Source organism: Centruroides sculpturatus, unplaced genomic scaffold (assembly GCF_000671375.1).
Source record: "Centruroides sculpturatus isolate CEXI.00-Female unplaced genomic scaffold, Cexi_2.0 scaffold127, whole genome shotgun sequence".
NCBI classification, from domain to species: Eukaryota; Metazoa; Arthropoda; class Arachnida; order Scorpiones; family Buthidae; genus Centruroides; species Centruroides sculpturatus.
This window is the reverse complement of record NW_019385000.1, coordinates 482,012-503,136: the sequence shown is the minus strand read 5'-3', so window position 1 is coordinate 503,136 and position 21,125 is coordinate 482,012. Positions and strand designations below refer to the sequence as shown.

Genomic DNA, 21,125 nt, shown 5'->3' with positions numbered 1-21,125 from the left:
CAGTTTCTCTTCATTGATTGAAAGATGTAAATTTGCTGTAAGAAAAAGCAATTTAAAAGTATTATCAAAGTATATATGTTAAGTTCTAAAACTGAAAAAATTTATCAGAGTACATTCTGACTTCTCAGATCCAGCCACAATATGAATTTCTTGTGGCACTTTCAAAAATTACACACATGTTTTGGCATATTCAGGAAGATCACAAAAAGAAATTTGTGTTGAGATTCCTTTTATAATCGACCAAAACACAATTTCGCAATGTGAAAATGTTGTGTGTTGGGGACATTTATTGATGAAACTGTGACGCAATGTTATAAAATAGCTGTACAAAAATAAGTAACAAAAATCTACATTGAAAATTATACTGAAAATAAACAATTACCTTCATTAATCTTTCATCTAAGGCAGCGATTCCCAACCTGTGGTACGCGTACCCCTAGGGGTACGCGATAGGTTGTTTAGGGGTACAGAAAAAAGTTAGTTNAAAAAAAAATAGTGAGATGGTGATAAAAAAAACTTAGAGAAATTTTAAAAAAATATTGTCTTATGTATATGCTTGAAATGAAATACTAAAACTTAGAAATGATTGCTTGTTTTTTAGATAATAATTAGAAAAGCCATTTTATTTTGTAAATCAAGTTTTATCCATTAATTTACTTTCCAGTAATTTTTAATTGAAATGAGTGCAATCAATCTTAAACCATCTAATTCCTTTATGGTATTGATTCAGTATATCCAGAAATCATATAAATAACCATTCAATTTAAATTGGTGAAATACTAGGTCAGTGGCTCTCAACCAGTGTGCCATGATACCATTGTAACTGTTCCATGAGATAAACCAAAAAAAAGTGACAAATTTTAAAATTTGTAAAAACAGTAACAAAATGTACTTCTATGTGTTATCAACTATATTTCAGAAGTTTGTACCAGTAAATTATTATAGATAGCTCTATGATCAACCTGTTGGCTGATCCAATAATATTTAATAATTGTGTCACAACCTTTGCATGATTGTTTAAGCATGTCCAAATGTTGAAAACAGTGCATTCCTAAAAATGTATGAAAGTTGAACAATAGACTTGCATAAGGGGAGTTTTGATTCCAGATAGCCAAAAACAATTTATAAAATCTTTTAATTAAGCAGGAAAGTTTGTTTTTTTTCAATGCATAAAACACTGCTTAAAACAGACAATAAAATCATTTTATTTTATTATTATTATTTTTTTTTTTTTTTGTTTTTGTCGAAACCGTGTTGTATTTATGTATTGTATACTGGCACAATGAAGTGACTTTTCTTCAACACTAGGCAAGTTTCAATCTTTATTCAGTTAGAACNTGCTTATTTTTTCATTACATTGAAATTGTGGATTCTATCAAACATTTTTCTACAGGATGTATGTACTGTATTTTTTTAATGTGGCAGTCTTTGAAGCATATCAACTGTGCAAAAAGAGGGCTAAATGTACTCAATGTTAACAGTAAATGCTGTTTTATTATGTCGATATTCCACACTAAAAAATGTGAGGGTCAGGGAATTTGGACAAAGTTGGTCAGGGAAAGTCAGGGAATTCAAAACAAAAATTTGAGTAGGAACCCTGAATATACCTGATTAATAGATATTTTAATTTTAGTAGAAAATTCTGGTCTGTAGATTTATCATTTTAAAATCCTTAGTTTTTTAATAAAGTTATGAAAATATCACTATAAAATTTGTTTTTAAAATATATATTAAAATAATTTGAATGTGTTTATTAATAATTTTGTAACAGTAGATTTTATTCTATATAGTCTCTTGATAACTAGCAATGAGTTCAGCGTTAACACAGTTTTTCTTATCTCACAAGTACTTTCGATGAGTATAAGTTCATCGTCCTTAGGCGAAAAAGAACAAATTTGAAGAAATAGAATGTGCAGGGTGTTTCAAGTAGAAAACGGAAAAATTTCTTGGCAATTTTTAAATTTAATGTGCAAAAGCTTGTTGCACGTTACCAACGGAATTACCAAATGTTAAATTTAAAAATTGCCAAAAAATTTTTTTATTTTCTACTTGGAACACTTTGCACGTTCTATTTCTTCAAATTTGTTCTTTTTCACTTGAGGATGACAAACTTATACTCATTGAAAGTACTTGTGAGATAAGAAAAATTGTGTTAACGCTGAATTCAGTGCTAGTTATCAAGTTATAGTTAGCTACTGTATATACAATTTTGGCATGAGTTTTTATTTATCTCTATAGTTCTTTCAGATATAGAAATTCAGATTCAAGATTGATATTTAAATTCAAAATTACTGATTTTTATAAAATAATATTTTTTACATTTAAAACTTTTCTAAATAAACATGTTGCTCAATGTATAATATTGGGTTGTTTGGAAAGTTCATAGCAATTTTTGATAGCCAACAGTTGAGACACTGATTGATGCAAAAATGATTAGAATTATACAAACCAATGAATATTATGATAGATGATCTTGAGATGTGTCTGTTACAAAAAAAAACCATTAAGATTATTCAAATATTGTTTAATTTGTCTCATTGCAAAAATGGATGCGAAAAACGTGCATTATCAACATTTGTTTCTTTTTTTTTTATTGTGAAGGCAAAAATTCTGTATAAACAGCAAAAAAATATGTGATATTTATGGTGGGAGTGCTGTAGCAGAATCAACTGTTTGAAAGTGGTTTGCAAAATTTAAAGCAAGTAATTTCAGCCTTAAAGATGCTCCCTGCTCAGGAAGACTTCCCATTATTGAAGAGGACTAGATCAAAGCATTATTGGATGAAAACCCTCATTACACAACTCGAGATTGCAGAAAGATAGTGAATTCATCAAACAGTACTGTATTTCAACATCTAAAGAAGCTTGGATACGTGAATTGTTGCAACATTTGGATGCCTCACGACTTAACAGAAAAGAACTTACTGGATCACAACTCCATTTGTGATTTTCTTGACAAACAAAATGAAAATTACCCTTTTTTGAAGCATTTAGTTACAGGTGATGAAAAGTGGATCGTTTATAACAACATCAGCTGAAAACAATTATGGGGTAAGAAAAATGAACCACCATTAAAAACTCCAAAGGCTGGTCTTCATCCAAAGAAGGTCATGCTCACCATCTGGTGGGATTGGAAAGAAGTCCTATACTATGAGCTGCTTCCACAGAATCAAACAATTGATTCTGATAAGTATTGTTCCTAATTGGTTAAACTGAACATGGCAATTAAAGAAAAATGTCCAGAACTGGCCAATAGAAAAGGCATTGTTTCACCAAGATAATGCCAGACAGCACACAACTTTACGAACATGCCAAAAATTATTGGAACTAGGCTGGAATGTTTTATCTTACCCCCATACTCACCCTGTCAGACTAGCATTTGTTCCATTCTCTGCAAAATTCCCTTCATGATGAAAACTTTGACACTTTGGAAGCTTACAAAAACCATGTGGATCAGTTTTTTTGCAGGAAAAACTGGAAAGTTCTACAAAGAGGGTATCATGAAGCCTCCCATAGATGGCAACACATCATTAAAAACAATGGTGCATATGTAATGGAATAAAAGTATATTTTTAGTTTTAAAACAGTTTCTTTTATTTCTGTTAAAAATTGCTATGAACTTTACAAAGAAATGTGGGTAGCCGGAGGCAAGGCAGATATCTTGCCCCTTTCTTGGCAACAGTTTGGTGGAAACTGCCCACTTGTCAGTGGATGGCTGGTTTATGTTTTATGATCCTGAGAGGTTGGGATTCTTTTTGTCAAGTTGAGCGGAGGAAGAGAGAGGGGTCGTCAGTAAGGCATAAACTAGTAAATGACACCATTTAACAAGAAAACTAAAAATTTATTGGATAACAGCTAAATTTACAATGTCAAGCATTGAAATGATTATCAAGATTCCATAACTCTCAAGTACAAATTAAAGGTGGCCAAGAGAGAGTTTAGACAACTGGTCATGATACCTCTTTAACAATTTCTTGGAGGTTCGAATTCGTCCTTTCCTTTACACAACACTCAAATTAATAAAATTGTGACTTGGACTCTGGATTGCACTAATTAAAACAATTTGAAGTTATGGCTCTTCTGTCAATTTCTGCGATGTCACTCTTGTAGTGTTTGGTCAGGGACTCCCCTGAGGGGGGATGAATCGGCCCTTTTATTGGTTCGGCTTGAGAAAATAAATCAGGTGATTAAATGTTGTCTAAAGCAAAGGTTATTTTTGCAGGTGTTTAGGTCATAGGTGTCCCCGGGACCATAATAAAGTGAAAAAATCGGACGATAACTGTAAACTTATGTCTTGCAATATTAGCTTGACGATGTTTGGCTGGATGACTGTTTAGAAATTTATAACTTTCCTTTAAGAATGTATAGTTGTTGATGGGATATTCAATCTTCTTTTCCCAGTGATGTTGTTTTAACAAGTCAGAAAAAAATATGAGGTGGAATAGTTTGAAAATTATAGGAGAAAAAATTTCTTTCTAAAATCTGGATCTCACACAAACCAATACATAATTTGGATGTAAATGAAGTAATTTGTAAATAGGAGTTAAATTAAAGGCATTATTATTGTTTATATTATAAATTTATGAAAAATGATCATTTTGAAAATAAATGATCACTCATTAATTGGTCAAAAGGTGTTTGCTCTAAAATAGCCTGATAAATTTGATTGTTTCTATTAATTTAACAGTTATTTTACTTACTATGAAATTCATGTTAAAATGACATATACAATATGGTCTTGTTTTATGCAGAGGTTGTGTCAGCAGATATGTGTAAAATGAAATTCCATGTAAATTTCTGCTCCATCCCAGGTAATTCCAGATAATTGCCTAGACACTTAAGAAACCATTTACAATTTATGTATTAAAATATTTTTAAAACATTTTTATGTTTGTTTTTACTGTATACATACTGAATTTTGTAATAAAAATGGTCAATTTGTCTTAATAGAATTATCCTGTACATATAAAGATTAAATTTACCTAACAATTTTTCATCCACAAAAATATGAATCTCTTCTGCATTTATCAATCCCAAATAAAACAAGACATTACTGTATTTTTTAGATTGTTTATATACAGAATGTCTGGAATTTCCAAATGCTGTCATATCTCTATTACTTATCATTTAGCTGTGGTTATTCAAAATGTCATTTTGTTCCAAATTGACTTCAGGTATGTTTTTTAAACTTAAAAAAAAGAGCCAGTGTGACTAAAAGGGACAAGAGAGACATTTAGTTCCACAGCAATTAGATGTTTAAGAAAATAATACACTATTGTTTTAAAATACATATATAAAGCCACTACTACAGTTCTGACCTCAAACTACTACTGTGTTTGCTTTGAACTTTGAGTTTCCACATCCAGTCTATAGTTCAACACCACTTGCATCTTTGTCCACTCCATTAGACTTTACGAAACTTCTTCAATCAGAAGAAAAATTTTTATCCTTTCTCAAAAACCTGACAATGCAACTCTCCATTCTTTGATTCCAACTTCTCCAAACCCCAAACATTCTATTTTCAAAAACAAAACATTCATTTTATTAAACTGATGACATGAATTTTCCTCACAATTGTGTTCTTTTGGAAAAACATGTTTCATGTTCTATACTTCAAACTTTTTAATCTATTCTATTAAAACTACTAAGAATTCTATAGGATTGTTCGTCAATTCTAGCATCCTCACAAACAACTTTTCCATTGACATTGAGGATTGTTAATTATGTATTTTTGAGATGAAATGTGTATTTTTTTTTTTTTTTTAAGGCCTTGCCATTGAAAAAAAAAATTTTTTTTGGTATTTATACAACCATGATCAGATGATAAATTACAGAGATTTGAATCTATTTGGAAATTCCAGACACTCAGTATGTGTGCATGAAAGTAACTAACATTTTTATATAGATTTCAGGTGTTTCAAAAGAGAAGGTGCAAGATTCACGTCCTTTACCTAAGAATAACTGTCAGCAAAATAGTATTAAATATAACTTGGCTTGTCAACAATATAGTAATGAAGAAGTTTTGCGTTATATTACAGAAGATCATTGGGGATTCTTAACTGCACTTTTTTATAATCATTATAATGATGGTTATTTTGCTAATTTGGTAAAAGATGCTTTTTGCAAACAAGCTGATTTTGGTTTAAAATTTAAAGATTTTGTGAAACTTGCAACAAGTAAGTTTAAAAAGTTTTTTCATATATTTATATATTATGGGAATGTGATTAGTTATGACAATGAATATAATAGTGAAAAACTTTTTCTTTTAAATCTTCAATTTAATCTGAAAATATTATGACATAAAATCATATTAAATGAAAATCCTTTGTTTAAAAATTATTAACAAATAATAATTAAATATATACTTTTAACATTTAGTCTCTGATTCTCTAAGACTATTCAATAAAACTACATTCATCATAAACTACAAAAACACCACTCATACCTTTAAATGCAGTATCAATTTTATTTTTTCTAATGTTTTCAGTCATTTTAAATGCCCTTCCTCAGGATAAAAACTTGCAATTTAAAAATAAGAACAAAAATGGTCCTCTGGAACAATTTGCATTTCAAACTTTTAATGCTTTAGAATCCTAACCATTTGATTGCATGTATCAGACTTCTATATAGATTAAAAATAAATTGACGTGGTAGTCTGTGTGCAGTCAAATGGTTGGGATTCTAAAGCATTAAAATTTTGAAATGTAAATTGTTCCAGAGGACAACTTTTGTTCTTATTTTAAATTGCAAGTTTTTATACTGAGGAAGGGCATTTAAAGGTATGAGACTGTTTGTTTTTGCAATTCTCTAAAAGTAATAAGCCAGGTAAATTTGTGTTATTAGTTGTCTTTATAATTTAGTTTTTAATTGGAATTGTATAGTTTTTTCAAACTAAAGTGTAGGTAAACAAACAAAATTCATTTTACGTGAACAAAAACCAATATACGTATTGAAATTAAATGATTTAGTTATTTTCTCATTCCATATAAACTTCTAAGCTATAAAATTATTTTCTCTGATAAAATTGCACAAATAATTAAATTAATGTTGATTATTTGTATAATACTCTAAAACTAAAACTTGATTATTTTTTTTCTGATTATTGACAGTTTTGTTTTTATGCTATAAAAAAATTATAAAATCACTAATAGTAACAGTAATGATCACTATTAATAGTATATTAAAATAATTGAAGATTTTTGAAATAACCAAAAAATAGACAGTCCAAGCTGATAACAAAGCAAAAATATTCAGTGTTCAAAATGATCTATTTCTTATACTTTTGATTTTAAATAGACAAAAACTTTGTTAACTTTATTCTTATGTAAGAAAATGCAGATTTCAAGTTTAGTTATCAGATTTATTTTTTAGGACATTTTTAGACTTTTTTTAGAAATTAAAGAAATTATCTCGGTCTGTCTTGTTAGAATACATTTATTCTTGCTTTATATCAAGACTGCTTAATAATTAGTGTTTTCTAAAAATGAAACTTTTGGCAAAAAGTATCATATCTGTATTATTTCATAGCTTGTAAATATAAGTTGTACTAATCAATTGAAATATATATAAATTTTTAAAAACAATTATATATTTAAGAGGAAAGTGAACAAATTATATATAAACAATGAATCCACAAATCCTATTTTTAAGTAATTTCAAACAAACTGCTGGATTATCAGGCTAATTTAATAATTAGATATAAAGTAATTTGATTAGAGGGAGATGGTTATTTTATCTATTTATGAAACTAGCATTTTCAACTTCATATTATTGTGTATTTTCACTAAACACTTTACACACTTTCCCTGCACAGTATTTTAATAATAATACTTTAATAAAACATACAAATGTTTTGAGCTTATTTCAGAAGCCTGCTTCAGTTTTCACTGTTAAAAATTTGAAATGTTGAAGAGATGTTATTTTCAGAATGCTTTACAAATTCTTTTACATAGATACAATATGTTATACCACTTTAACAGTGAAAACTAAAGCTGAAAACACTCATCTATTTTATTAAAGTATTGTGTGCAAAAAATGTGTAAGATATTTGATGTTTGATGAGTTAACAACAGTTCCAGCTTGGATTTTTGTATTATTGTGTATTTTTTATTTAATCAACACACACTCATTTATTAAATAGAGATACTTTTTATCAGAATTTTTATTTTCTTGAAAGAAATACATTTCATAAATATTTGGAAGTAATACATTTATTGTATTACTTTCAAATACTTATTTATTCTTATTTTGAAATAAGTGAATGCATATCCAAAAATGCATCAGCAAATTTATAATTAAAATATACTGTTTTCCTAACAATGTAAACAACAATCAACCCAATGCATTACAGTTTCCAAATGATTTACTGAGTTTTTAACTGGTTAAATTATGGCTACTTAGCTCTTAAAATTTTTACCAGATTGTTTGGAAATTTTCCAATAATAGCCAAAAAAAATTTTTTTTTCAAAATGTATAAATTATAACTAAGAAAAAACTTTCTTGGGCACATGACTAAAAGTGTTAACTAGTATTAAGTTAAAAGGTGATATGTTATGATGATATCAAGAAATGTGTTATATAAAATTAAACCAGTTTGATATCAATAATGTAAATCAAAGGGCATAAAAATAACTGTTAAATTTGACTCTTCTTTGATTAGTCACTTTATAATTTTGTGAAAACATAAGAAATCATCTGTTTGTGCAAAGATGATTTATTTGTGATTTGTCAAGGATGGCTAATCAAATAGCATTTACTCACCTATTTAAAAATTTAAATCAGTAACTGCTAGAATGAAATAAAATTTTTGTCATTCTTGGAAATCACCTAAGTGTCTATAATGATGATTTAAAATATCTAGATTAATTTTCCAAACAAACAAAAAAAGACTATTTATTGGGAATACTATCTTTATTGCTCCAAATTTCATAAACATAGCATTACAACCATCAGCTAAGAGAGATTGAGAATGGAAGAAACTTCCCTCAAAGATCTGTCTTTACTAGAAGAAAAAGGTAGATTAGTAGGGAAATAAACATATGAAGGAACTAATATTTCCTCTCTTCCTATCTCTCAAAAATTAAAATGCAAATTATGTTGGATTAGTGAAAATCCAGCTAATATGAAAATTTTAATATTTTATAAAAATCATTCTAAAAATAAGATTTATTATTAATAAATTAGAAAGTTAACACAATTGTATTGATGATACTTCTTTCTTTGAAGTATCACCCACAGATTATTTAATATGTCTAGTAATTACTGAAAAGTCACTTATTTTTTGCTGTTGGCTTAAAAATCACTTTGATAAGATTTGGAAAGACTGAAAATTCAAACTGATTTGCTGGTCTACAGCTTTCAATAATTACAATTAATAAAGTTCTGGTTTTTCAGTCACCAGAATACTATTAACAAAAAAGATCATTGACTTTATCTAGCAAATGACAGTTCTCAATGCTGTTATCCAGCATTTTGTCCAAGTCTCAGAAATTGTTTGAAAATCTTAAGGTAATCCTGTTAATTGCTCCGAAAAAATCAGGATTGAGATCTTTAGTAACTTGGACAGAGAATTTATTTTGATAAGTCAATGTTTTCTGTACACAGTTGCACAGCTTTAAACATTCCAAATTGAATGTCTCAGCTGTATAACATTCCAGTTTGAATGTCCCAACAAAGAGAAAACAAAAAGTAAATTTTGAGTTACATTTCATAATTTTTGTTTCTCTTCTCCAGGAGAAAACTCATATTTATACAATTAACAGCTGCATATGTTAATTGCATAACTGCAGGAATAATCATTATCCTCAAGTCTGCATCAGTAGTTTTCTTCTCTGAAAAGATAAGCATTTTTTAAAATTGAAATATACACAAGAGAAAAAGTATATTTTAAAGATCATAAAAGTTCAAAGCTACAATTGCAGTGTGTGAAGATTCTATACTGACACATTTTTCCTCTTCCACATCATCATTTTCATGATTTTAGTAAGAAATATGGGAGCTAGAGAGTATCTAAAAATGGAATGATTGCTTTTTAATGAGAATGATATATCATTGTCTATGGTTTTAGTCACAGTTACTGAAAAACTATCATCATTGACAGTTACAGTTGCTGAAATAGCAGATGATCAAAATTGCAGTTGCGTAAAAGCAGCAACTGCAATGAAAAGGTTGGTGATTCTGTTAGTAGCTCTTTTAAACAAAATAAAAACTCTTACTAATCATCATGCTACTAGATGCACCAGAATCACTCAGACTATTGGTTTTGATTAGAACCACTACAAATTTATTAAGTTTAAATTGATTATTTTTATTTTTATATTATTTTGTAGTCATTTAAAAATGTATTCTTAAATGGATGTACTTTTTTAACATAATTTGATATATAAGCAATGCCAAACAATGGCAGAGTGGATAAAACATTGAGATTTGGTCACAGGTTTACACCTGACCAATAGGTTGGCTATGTTTTCTTTGTGTATCTAACACCTAAATAGGGGCCAGTATCACACAGAAAGTCCTCTTGGAAAACATTATACCCATGTATTGTGTTGCCTTATCCCATCAATCCAGTCTGATATATAAACAACTGTTGATTTGAATTATTTTGATATTTCATTTGTTATGCAGCTTTTCTAGAGTAAATGGTACAACATGCTTCAGTTTTTCCCAGAGCACTTAAAATTACTTACAAAAGTAATCATCATTGAATAACCACTTATTAATAAATTACTCCAAAACTCATTACTAATGTTTTTGCAGCATCCTCTACAGTTCCATCAAGATCTCTAGAATAGAGATGAGAATATTATGAGGCCACTGTTATTGAGAAAATCAGTGTGTTCTAAAAGATTATAGATCATTATATCTGAAACAATGTGTAGTCCATTTGTGTTTATGGTGAACAGTATATTGGTGGTTTGTTCAGTCTGAGGAAAATGGTTTCTTGTTAATGGCTTTGAGTGTATATGGTCTTGTAACAGACACATCTATGATTCTTTGTTAATTATTTTTGTTTAAAATAAAAGTTTTTGGTTATATTACAAATTTATATTATTTGAATTGGAACTTGCAACATATTTGGATTTCTGTTTACCTGGTGATGAAGGATGTTTTTACTCCATTGAATGCTTCTTCACCACTGCTTAATAACACCTGTGCATCATCTTGTCAACTATAACAATGTGATTGAGAAAGTTCTCTTTTCTGATTGTAATGTCAGTTGTTCTAAACAGATATCCATTTGACAATGTTTTTGGACATATACAGTGTGACTGATGCCCAGATTGTCTGCCACTTTGTCTACAGTGATTAAATAGTTCTCTTGAATAATGGCATCAATTTGTATGATGATATTGTTGGTAATGACACTCTGAGGCCTACCTGGATAGGGTGCATCAATCACAGAAATATGTCCAGAACAGAACTTTCTCATACACTTGAACACTGTAATGCAAGAGAATGTTTAGCATGCAGCTTGGTCTATGAACATAGTTGCATGAAACAATAAATTTTGGGTGCATTTTTGCCTTCTAACACCATAAATTGTATTACACTGCCCTGAGAGAGTTTGGGCATTTCAGCCATTTTGACCACCTATTGTGGAAATAAAAAATACATAGTTTTTTTATGTACTTTGCCAATTTTTGTTTTTAATAACATACAATAATAAATACATAAAATGCATTGACCTTTTCCTTTTAAATAACCCCAGAGAAAAAATCCAGCATTGACAAATCAGGTGAATGAGGTAACCAGTTGAAGTCACCAGATTTTGACGTTATTTATCCAGGAAATGCTTTGTACAAAATTTCTATTGTAGAGAAAACTTTATGGAATGTTGCACCATCATGTTGGAACCATATAAACTACAATTCTTGTTCATTAATTTTAAGCAAAAAAAGTTTTGTAGGATAATTCTATAGCAATCACCAGTCACAGTAATAACTATATCTTAAAAACAAAAAAACCTATTTCAGCATCTATTTTTTAATATATCTAATGCTTTTAGCTATCTGTGTAGCCATCCTCAGAATCAAGCATTTTGAATAGAATTCTTTAAAGTTTAAATATTATGTTCCAAACAAGAATTTGCATAGCATTTTCATTGCCGTCTTTAAAGAAAAAGTGTCCAGTGATGCTGCCAAATTTCATGCTAATTTATTCTACAAGGGTGAAGAGGTCATTCATGAATTAACCTTTGATTTTCTGTTTCCCAATGTGCTATTCTGTTTGTTAACATATCTACTTACATCAAATGCACTTCATCACTCATGATTAAATTTTCAAAGAAATTTGGGTTTTCAATATGCATCTGTAACATTTGCACTTCATTTAAGACAGTGTTTATAATCATTTTCTTGCAGTTGTTGTGTCAATTGAATCTTGTGTGGATAAAACTGCATATCTTTTCTTAAAATTTTCCATGATATTGTCGAAAAACACCAATTTCTTATGTGCACTTCTAATAGAGGTTCCTGGACATTCACCAACATTTTCTTTCATAGCATCAATGTTTTGTGGAGTACATCATACAAGTTCTGCCAGTAAATCTTGCAGAGTATATCATGTTTCAAAATGATTGATTACATGCTGAACTAATTGCTTTGAAGGAACCTAATGTGCAACAAAAAAATGACATGGTTTTCTTTGAGTACCACAACTTATCTGTTTTGATAAAAAGTTTTAATAACCATAACATGTTATTGTGGTGTCAAATGCTCATCATAAATTGCTAACAACCAAACTACATGGCAACCAAATTGAAACCGACTGTTGTAATATAACCAAAGGTTATAAGTACAATAATAGAACTAAAATAGGGAAACCACTAGAGCAGATGAATTTATGAATGTTTTACACCATGTCTAGGGCAAAAATGAGTCTCTTTCTCTCTTCTATCCCCAGACAAAGACATTTCTTTCTACTTTGTTAACTCCTGAGTTTTCACAATTCATGATAAGCCCAGATATGGAGTTAACAGAGGGTCCTTTCTAGTAACAGATTTTAGACCAAACCTGTGACACAATGTGGCCTACTTACAATTGTAACACCACTAGTGGACATGGCAACAACAAAATTAAAAGGTACATAAAAAAACACCCTGTACCTCAAAAAAGATTTTCTGAGTGTTTCTTTCTGAAAACATACATTCTTATACTGTTTAAACATTGTCTTATTATTTTTTTGACCAGACCAAGTAATTAATGAACAGTTATTTTATTTGAAAAACAAGTAAAATGGCAAAGCCATATTTGGGACAAGACAATGTCTCGGAGACTCACTACTAAGCGGAATCACTTTGATGCTCAAGCAGGTCTCATTCTCATTCTCCAATCTACTTTGGTATCGGTGCTTTTGAGCGTGATCGTTCACACTTTGCCAGCCACAACCACGAGGTCATCCACAATGCATTTTCGATGAAATTAACCTATCCAGGTATATTCTATTCAATGTCGAAATTTCTTTTCATTATCTGATGGCCAAGGTTGAATTTTTGTCGATGCGTAACGAAAATTTCCTATTTTTAAAAAAAATAATCATGGCTATTGTATCGTCCAAAATTATTTTTTTATTTTGCACAAACAATATACAGTTTAACCCGATTTATAACATCATTGGACTTAACGACAACCCTAATATAACATCTTTAGTGGCGTGGCTAAAATCATCTGTATGTGGCACATCCTACCTTGTCCATGATGTCCACATTGACCTCAACCAAGTGTTCTTTTGGTAAAAATTAACTGAGAAATGATTCAGGCAAATAATTTACTTAATTTAGATCATCTACGTGATATTTGCAATAGTGTCGAGATATAATATAAATCCAAGATTGGCACTGCTGTCAAATCAAAAGGTTAACTAAATGAAGTAAGAAGGTGTCTCTCCTCATTAGAGTTTAGGAGCAAAGTGAGGTCAAAGGGCAAAGGTCACGCGGTGGCACCCTCTGTCCTACACGTCAAATTTTTATCAGTCCACGATTTTACTATACTAGATAATGTTAAAAAAACTCACTTTTAACGACATAAAACCATTTTAACATCATATTGGAAGAACTCCCAAATTTACAAAATTAGATTACAAATTTTATTTAACATAGAAGAAACTACGTGTTCAGTCCTAAGGTCAGAGTTCACTTCTTAGAATGACTGCGGGTGGTACTCTCCTCCACCTGACTTCTGGGGGGGGTGAGGTGCCTGTTTTGCCTGTTTGCAGAAGAGGGTCACCATTTTGCATTTCATTTTGACTTGGTTCTCAGTCCCCTGACTACCTATAAGTCTGGATTTTTTTATGCACAAATGATTTGGGCACCTAATACTCTGTGCCAAATATCAACTCTCGACATGTACTCCTTCATACCTCTATGCTGGTAATATAAAATGATAGTACGATTTTATAAACAAGACATAGTCTTTTCAATAATACAGAGGGTTGTTTGCATTTATGTAAAATTTCTATCAAATGCAAGTAGTTTATTTAGTAAAGTAAGAAGTATATTATTTTTTCTACTAATATTTTGTAATGGTTGATTTTTACTGTTTTCAGTTCTGCTGTATGGCAATTATTTGTGTACAGTGTACAATACTATACCTAGTTTTTAAGAGATATCAGAATCATTTTATTTAGTGTATGTTTCATATTAAAAATTCATAATATTAGTATTACCATAATTCATCAGTGGAAAATACAACCTATCAGTGGAGATGATTAAGATTTTTTGGCATAATAAGCTTTAAAAATATTTCAAAAATATAAACTATTTGTACAAAATATAGATGTCTGACAACCTTAGGACTGACTGAAAACCCCAGATTATTAACTTATTTGCACATTATTAACTTACTTATCACATTTGCTTATTTAATAAGTTACACATTTGTTTATTTGATAATATGTTTTTATAAATGTAAGTTAAACTTCCCTTTGGACAAATATAAGACATGTGACTTGAGTGAGATATTCACTTCTAAAGTGAGAGGTACACACTTTCATTGCTTCTCTTGGCTTTTCTCATTCTCACTTTAATTTGTCACATCTATCAATAATTTTTTTTTATTCATAGAAAACTTGGTCTTTTTTGCAATAGGTTCTCTTGCAGCCAGAAATGCAGCAATATCATACCATATTTAAGATATGGTTAAGCAAAAGAACTGTTAGTGTTTAGCCTACATTTAACTTTATACTTTCCTTGGCAGAAACTGTTTTATGCCAACTCTCTTTACCGTTACTATCATGTCATATTTGCTTATTCAGTGACAGCCATGATCATTTATAAAAGTGAATAATTTTCAAAACTTTATATGAGGTAATATTTTTGTAAAAATCTACTACTTATTCATTATAAATGAATATTGAGAGATGTTTATTGCATTAGAACACATCATTTGGCATCATCAGCTGCTAACTGCTTAATTATAGCAAATACAACAAAAATATTAATAAAATTTAATGTTTAAACATTAAATTATATAAATACTTTAAGAATTTATAACTCAAATAATTTTAATATATTTTAAAAAATTAAAAAAAAGCTTTCATTGATTGTTGGTACAACCCAACATGTACTGTACATTATTATAATGCATTTATGCGCACATCATGATTAGATTTTACTTTTGATTATGCTTAAGAATTTATAACTCAAATAATTTTAATATATTTTAAAAAATTAAAAAAAAGCTTTCATTGATTGTTGGTACAACCCAACATGTACTGTACATTATTATAATGCATTTATGCGCACATCATGATTAGATTTTACTTTTGATTATATTTATTCAGGATAGGGAGGATGATGTAGAATCCTAAAACATCATTAAAATGTATTGTTATTGGACTTATATATGTCCAATGAGAATGTATTGTCCTTTGAAGTTTCAGTCTTCTCTCTCAATTACAAGTCGATAAAATTTCAGTTGCAAGGTTTGAGGACATGATACAAAGCAAGTTAAATAAAAGTGTTTAAAAACATGGAAGTTTTAAAATAATAGTCATAATATACTAGAGAAAATATAACATTTATGATGGTAAAAGTTTGGATTTGGAAGAAATGTAAATTTTCTATGACAGGAGCAATCTGTCTACCAAAGAATTTCTTGACAGAACATTGTTAAAAAAATATTCAGATGAATTATTGTTAAGTTGTTATTTTTAATATACTCTCTCATTTTTCTAATTGTTGTTGTTGTTTAGTTATTCATTTGTAAGTGTATGATATCTCAATTTAATTTCTCTTTACTAGTTTTTCATAAATAATATGATCATAAATATCATTTATTAATGTCTGTCATGATTACTTAACATAATACTATACTAAATAATTAAAATGGCCTTTAACAAAAATACTTGGACAGTAATTCTTGTATATGATATTTTCAATTTCAATTTTATTCATAATGAGTATTTTTAAAAATATTGAAAAATAATAAGATATGTTGCCACACCTGTACATATTGAAAAACCGTGATTTTTCATTTTTGAATATTGCATAATTTTTAATGTTTTGTTCATACTTTTTTTTATATCTTCATATACTATTAATATTTTCATCTATAATTACATTCTTGTTTTTCAGTTTTATATTTGATTTAATTATATATCCATGCTTTTTATGTTGCTAGTCTTTCAAGTACTTTTGTCTCTTTTTTAATTAGTATAATTAAATAAGTATAAGCACTTTCTTTTCAAGTCTTTTATCATTACTCCAACATAAATTATTAATTTATTATTTAGGTCATATAATTTAACTACAGTCGACCCCCCCATAACACTGTTGATAAGTCCATTTTATATGAATTCCATGTTATATGAGTCACTTAGAGTTTACAAATACGTGAGCCGTTCACAGCCCGGCACACATATTTGTAAAATCTAAGTGACTCCTACAACATGAAATTCATATAAAACGGAATTACCAGTGTTATAGAGGGGTCGACTGTACAGTAGAGCCTCGATTATCCGACCTCCAATTAACCGACACCTCGGTTAACCGACCGTCCTAGTCGGCAAATTTCAAATGTCCGCTAGTGATGTGGCGCTACAATATTTGACTATGTCTTGGCTACTTTAATATTATTTTTACGTGTTTTAGCTGGTAACACTCATTCGACCATGAAATGAAGCCAGTATTTAAACGAGGCTTAATTTTCTAATTTTTAACGATACAATAGCGACGATTATTATTTAAAAAAATTTTGTTAGGCTTAACATCGATGAAAATTCAACGCGAAGTAAGTTAATAGCGATATACTAATATACTAATTACATGGGATATAATAATATACTACACTAATAATGGATTTTTTCATACTTTTCGGTTATCCGACTTTTCAATTATCCGACCAACCCAGTCCCCAATTGGGTCGGATAATCGATGCTCTACTGTATATGTTAACATAGTATTAATGTTATAATACTATGTTAATAATATATTATTTAAGATTGAAAAAATTGAAAGAATTTAATGATACAGATATGTTGAAAGGAAATACTTTTTGCCAAAAACAAAAAAATAGTAAATATTTTAATATATTGAAAATATTCTTATACTGAGTTTGTTATGTAATAATAATTTATCCCAGAGATCATTTTATGAAAATATTATGAAGTCAATAATAATATTTTAGTAATTCATTTCAAGGCTTCAAAAGTTGAAATTTTTAGCAAAGAATTAAATTCCTCTTTTCTAAAAGATAATTTTTATAATGAGAAAATATTAAATAAATATTAAAACACAACAAAATGTTATAAGGAAATGTTTATGATGTCACATTTTTACTTACTTTTTTATCATATAATTGGTATTATATACATTGAAAATGAATAAATTAATATTTACATTAAACTGGAAGAGGTGCTTCTTATGGTAAGAATAGTGAAGAAGTTGGTGAGTAAGCTATTATTTCATAAATTCTTGAAGAACATTTAAACATCTGATGTTTATAATAATCTTGTAAACTGAATTGAATAAATTATAACAGTTCAAGCTTGTTCCAGCACAAAATATGTAGTTTATTTATTTAACATTTTCTGCTTCTAGGCAGCTATCCTCAGAATTGAACATTAACTGATTAGAATATGAACACAAGTTTAAAACTTAAAAAATGCAAAATTTCAGAATACATAAAAAAAATGAATACTTCAATAAAAATAAAATAAAAACAAAAATACAACAAATAAAAATAAAGCAAAGATATACTATAAATAAGTGAAGTAATAAACTAAAATTACAGTTTTCATATCAGTAACCCTTATCTTGTCTAAAATGTACCAGGTATTTTGTGCTATGGACTGGTAACTGGTGTCTTTAAGGTTGTTGCATAAACTTTTCATAGCATGCTTGTATATCATTATCTTTTTAATAGTTTTTCCAGTGGCTTTTTCTTTGGCCTTTTGTAGGAGTTTTGCATTTTAAAAGTGGGAAATGTGGCTGTGATTACTAATGATGATGTGCCTTTTGCTGTACACACATTATATTGACATTCTTTAACCTATTCAATATTAAATATTTTCTCCGTCACATGTTGCTCCACATGGAATTTTTTTCGAGGTTAAGTCTAATGCAATCACACATTTTAGAAAAATAATAATTGTGGCTATCGTATTATTTCAAATTATTTTATATTTTTCACATACAAAATAGACATATTAGGGAATATAAAAAACAAAAAAATTTTATTTTAGAAGTTAATTTTAGTGTGATATATCTCAAAACAAGGAACAACACATAGTGAAACATTACATTGTACACATTGATAACATGATTCTGCATGTTTTTTGTTAGCCGAGCATACTTTACATATTCTGGATGGATGCTTTTTTTTTCTGTAGATGGTATAAAACTGGAAAAATGCCGTTCGGATAAACATAACAGATTTTCGTGTGACTGTTGACTGCAGTGGGCTAGATGTCTGCTTGTGTGATACTTCTCTATTACTTCTCTGATAACAGACATACGAATATTGAGAAATGATATTTGTTTTTTCGTATGTTTTTGATATAAAACACAAGCATTAATATCCATCATATGAAAAAACACTTTCTTGTACCATTTCACCATTTTTCTCATGCATGGATAATTGTGTATTACTCCATCACAGAGATCAATACCACCCATATTGTGATTATAATCCAAAATACAATTTGGCTTCATTATTACTTCCCCAGATCTGTCACGTTTACCTGAATCAGAGAATTTGTTGTCACTCATCGTACTTAGAATTGCCACATCCCTTTTGTCTTTCCAACAGAACACAGACAATTCATCTTTTTGACAGGTGATAAATTCCCCTTCCTTCAATTTACTGCCAGGAAAATTATGTGGCATTCCTATCCGATTTTTATTTATTATTCCATATACATAGGTTTGTTTGTCTAGAAGCATTTTCGCTAAGGTTGGTGAGGTGAAAAACTTATCTAAAAAAACCTTGTGAGTTTTATTGAACAACAGTTCTAATAAGGTTAGCACAACCTTCTCTCCTTGCCCACCTTCAAAATTTCCGTATTCAGTAGTAGCTCTGGTATAAACTATAAAGTCCCAAACATATCCTGTTTATGACTCACAAATTTCGAAGCTTTTCACTCCAAAACAAGCATGCTTGTTCAGTATATATTGCTTAAATCCTAATCTCCATTTCCATAGCATAAGACTTTCGTCTACACAGATATTTTCCTCTGGGAGGTATGCATTTTTGAACTTGTGGCATAAATGATCGATAACACTGTGTAATTTATGCAGTCAATCATCACCACCTGAAGCTTGATTATTGTCTGTAAAATGCAGACAGGACAATAAGAGTTGAAAGCGGTTGCTTGACATCACACTTGAAAAAAATGGTGTTGAAAAAAGATCTTCAATTGTAAAATACATACTTAGGCACGGTTTTCTAATTATACTTGTGACCATTATAAGTCCTAGAAATTCACTAATTCTGGATTTGTCGTTGGTTTCCAGTTTTTTATCTGACCATTCTCTCGTAAATCGTCACAGTTTAGCAAACTATCACCATACCTGTTCGTTTCTGATACAATCTTGTCGACAAGTTTGTCATTGAAGAATATACTAAAACACTTGAATCACTCTGTAAATTACATCGTATTCCTGATGGTCCCATAAAACTGTTTACTTGAGGAGGTCTGAAATTTGTTCAAATCCATCCGTTGTCACTACTAAATCGTGGACATTTAGCAGTATTACTTTGAGTACTGCCATGTGATCTGCTTCTATATCCACTCATAGATGGTATTTCAGGATCAAAATCACTGCTATCATCACTTACATTTTGATCTAGAATGTAATCATCATTGCTGTCTGAAAATTCAGATTCATCAGAACCTAAATTAAATAAATATTTGATAACTTCTGACTTATTTAGAGTGCTATATCTACTACTTGCTGCCATGTCGAAAAACAGAGAAATGGTCAAATTTTCTTTGTGATTTCTAACAAAGAACTATTCCTAGAATTTCGATAACCTGCTGAGCAAAAACTAGATAACATAACGGTTCTTCTGATATGAATCACTTATTTCAAAACTCACTCTATACAAGTAGCAACATCTGATGTTTAAAAAACGTTCCAATGCAAAATTGAATATTTCCGGGATTGACCCCCACCAGGTCAATGAGGTCAACATGAATACTTTCGGGAACAACACAGGACAGGTTAAGCTATTTGGGAAGATTATAGGATATATAACTAATAGGGTACAAAACTTTATTAGCAAGTATAAGGTAATGTGTTTCATAAATACCAGGAGTTGTGTTATGATCAGTAGGATCTTTATTATTTTAATTAAAATGTGAAATGATAAAGACTCTGGCTGATTGTAAGCCATTGGTATTACCTGACTATTAGATCAAATAATATAAATGTTTTTTAAATATACATAACTTGGAATTGTTTTATACAATTCTTTATAGTAAGTAATAGTCATAAATATTTATTGTATTTTGTAGTGAAATAATTTTTTTCAACCAAACAATTGCCATAATTAATCAGGCTATTTCATGCTATAATTATTATATAGAAATTGTTAATTTTGATAAGAGATGATGCCAAGATCATTGATTATTCCGTTTTATATGAATTCCATGTTGTACGAGTCACTTAGATTTTACAAATACATG

The 21,125-nt window shown here is 29.3% G+C and overlaps 1 protein-coding gene across 2 annotated transcripts in view; it reads left to right on the top strand.

Moving 5' to 3' along the window:
• The window catches only part of LOC111633197 (putative uncharacterized protein DDB_G0286901), a 58,653-nt gene that overhangs the window by 28,591 nt on the left and 8,937 nt on the right, over positions 1-21,125 (top strand). For both annotated transcript variants that reach the window (XM_023377728.1, XM_023377729.1), the window contains exon 7: positions 5,905-6,175. In XM_023377728.1, the coding sequence (XP_023233496.1) occupies positions 5,905-6,175 (271 nt within the window). The remainder of the gene's footprint in view (positions 1-5,904; positions 6,176-21,125) is intronic.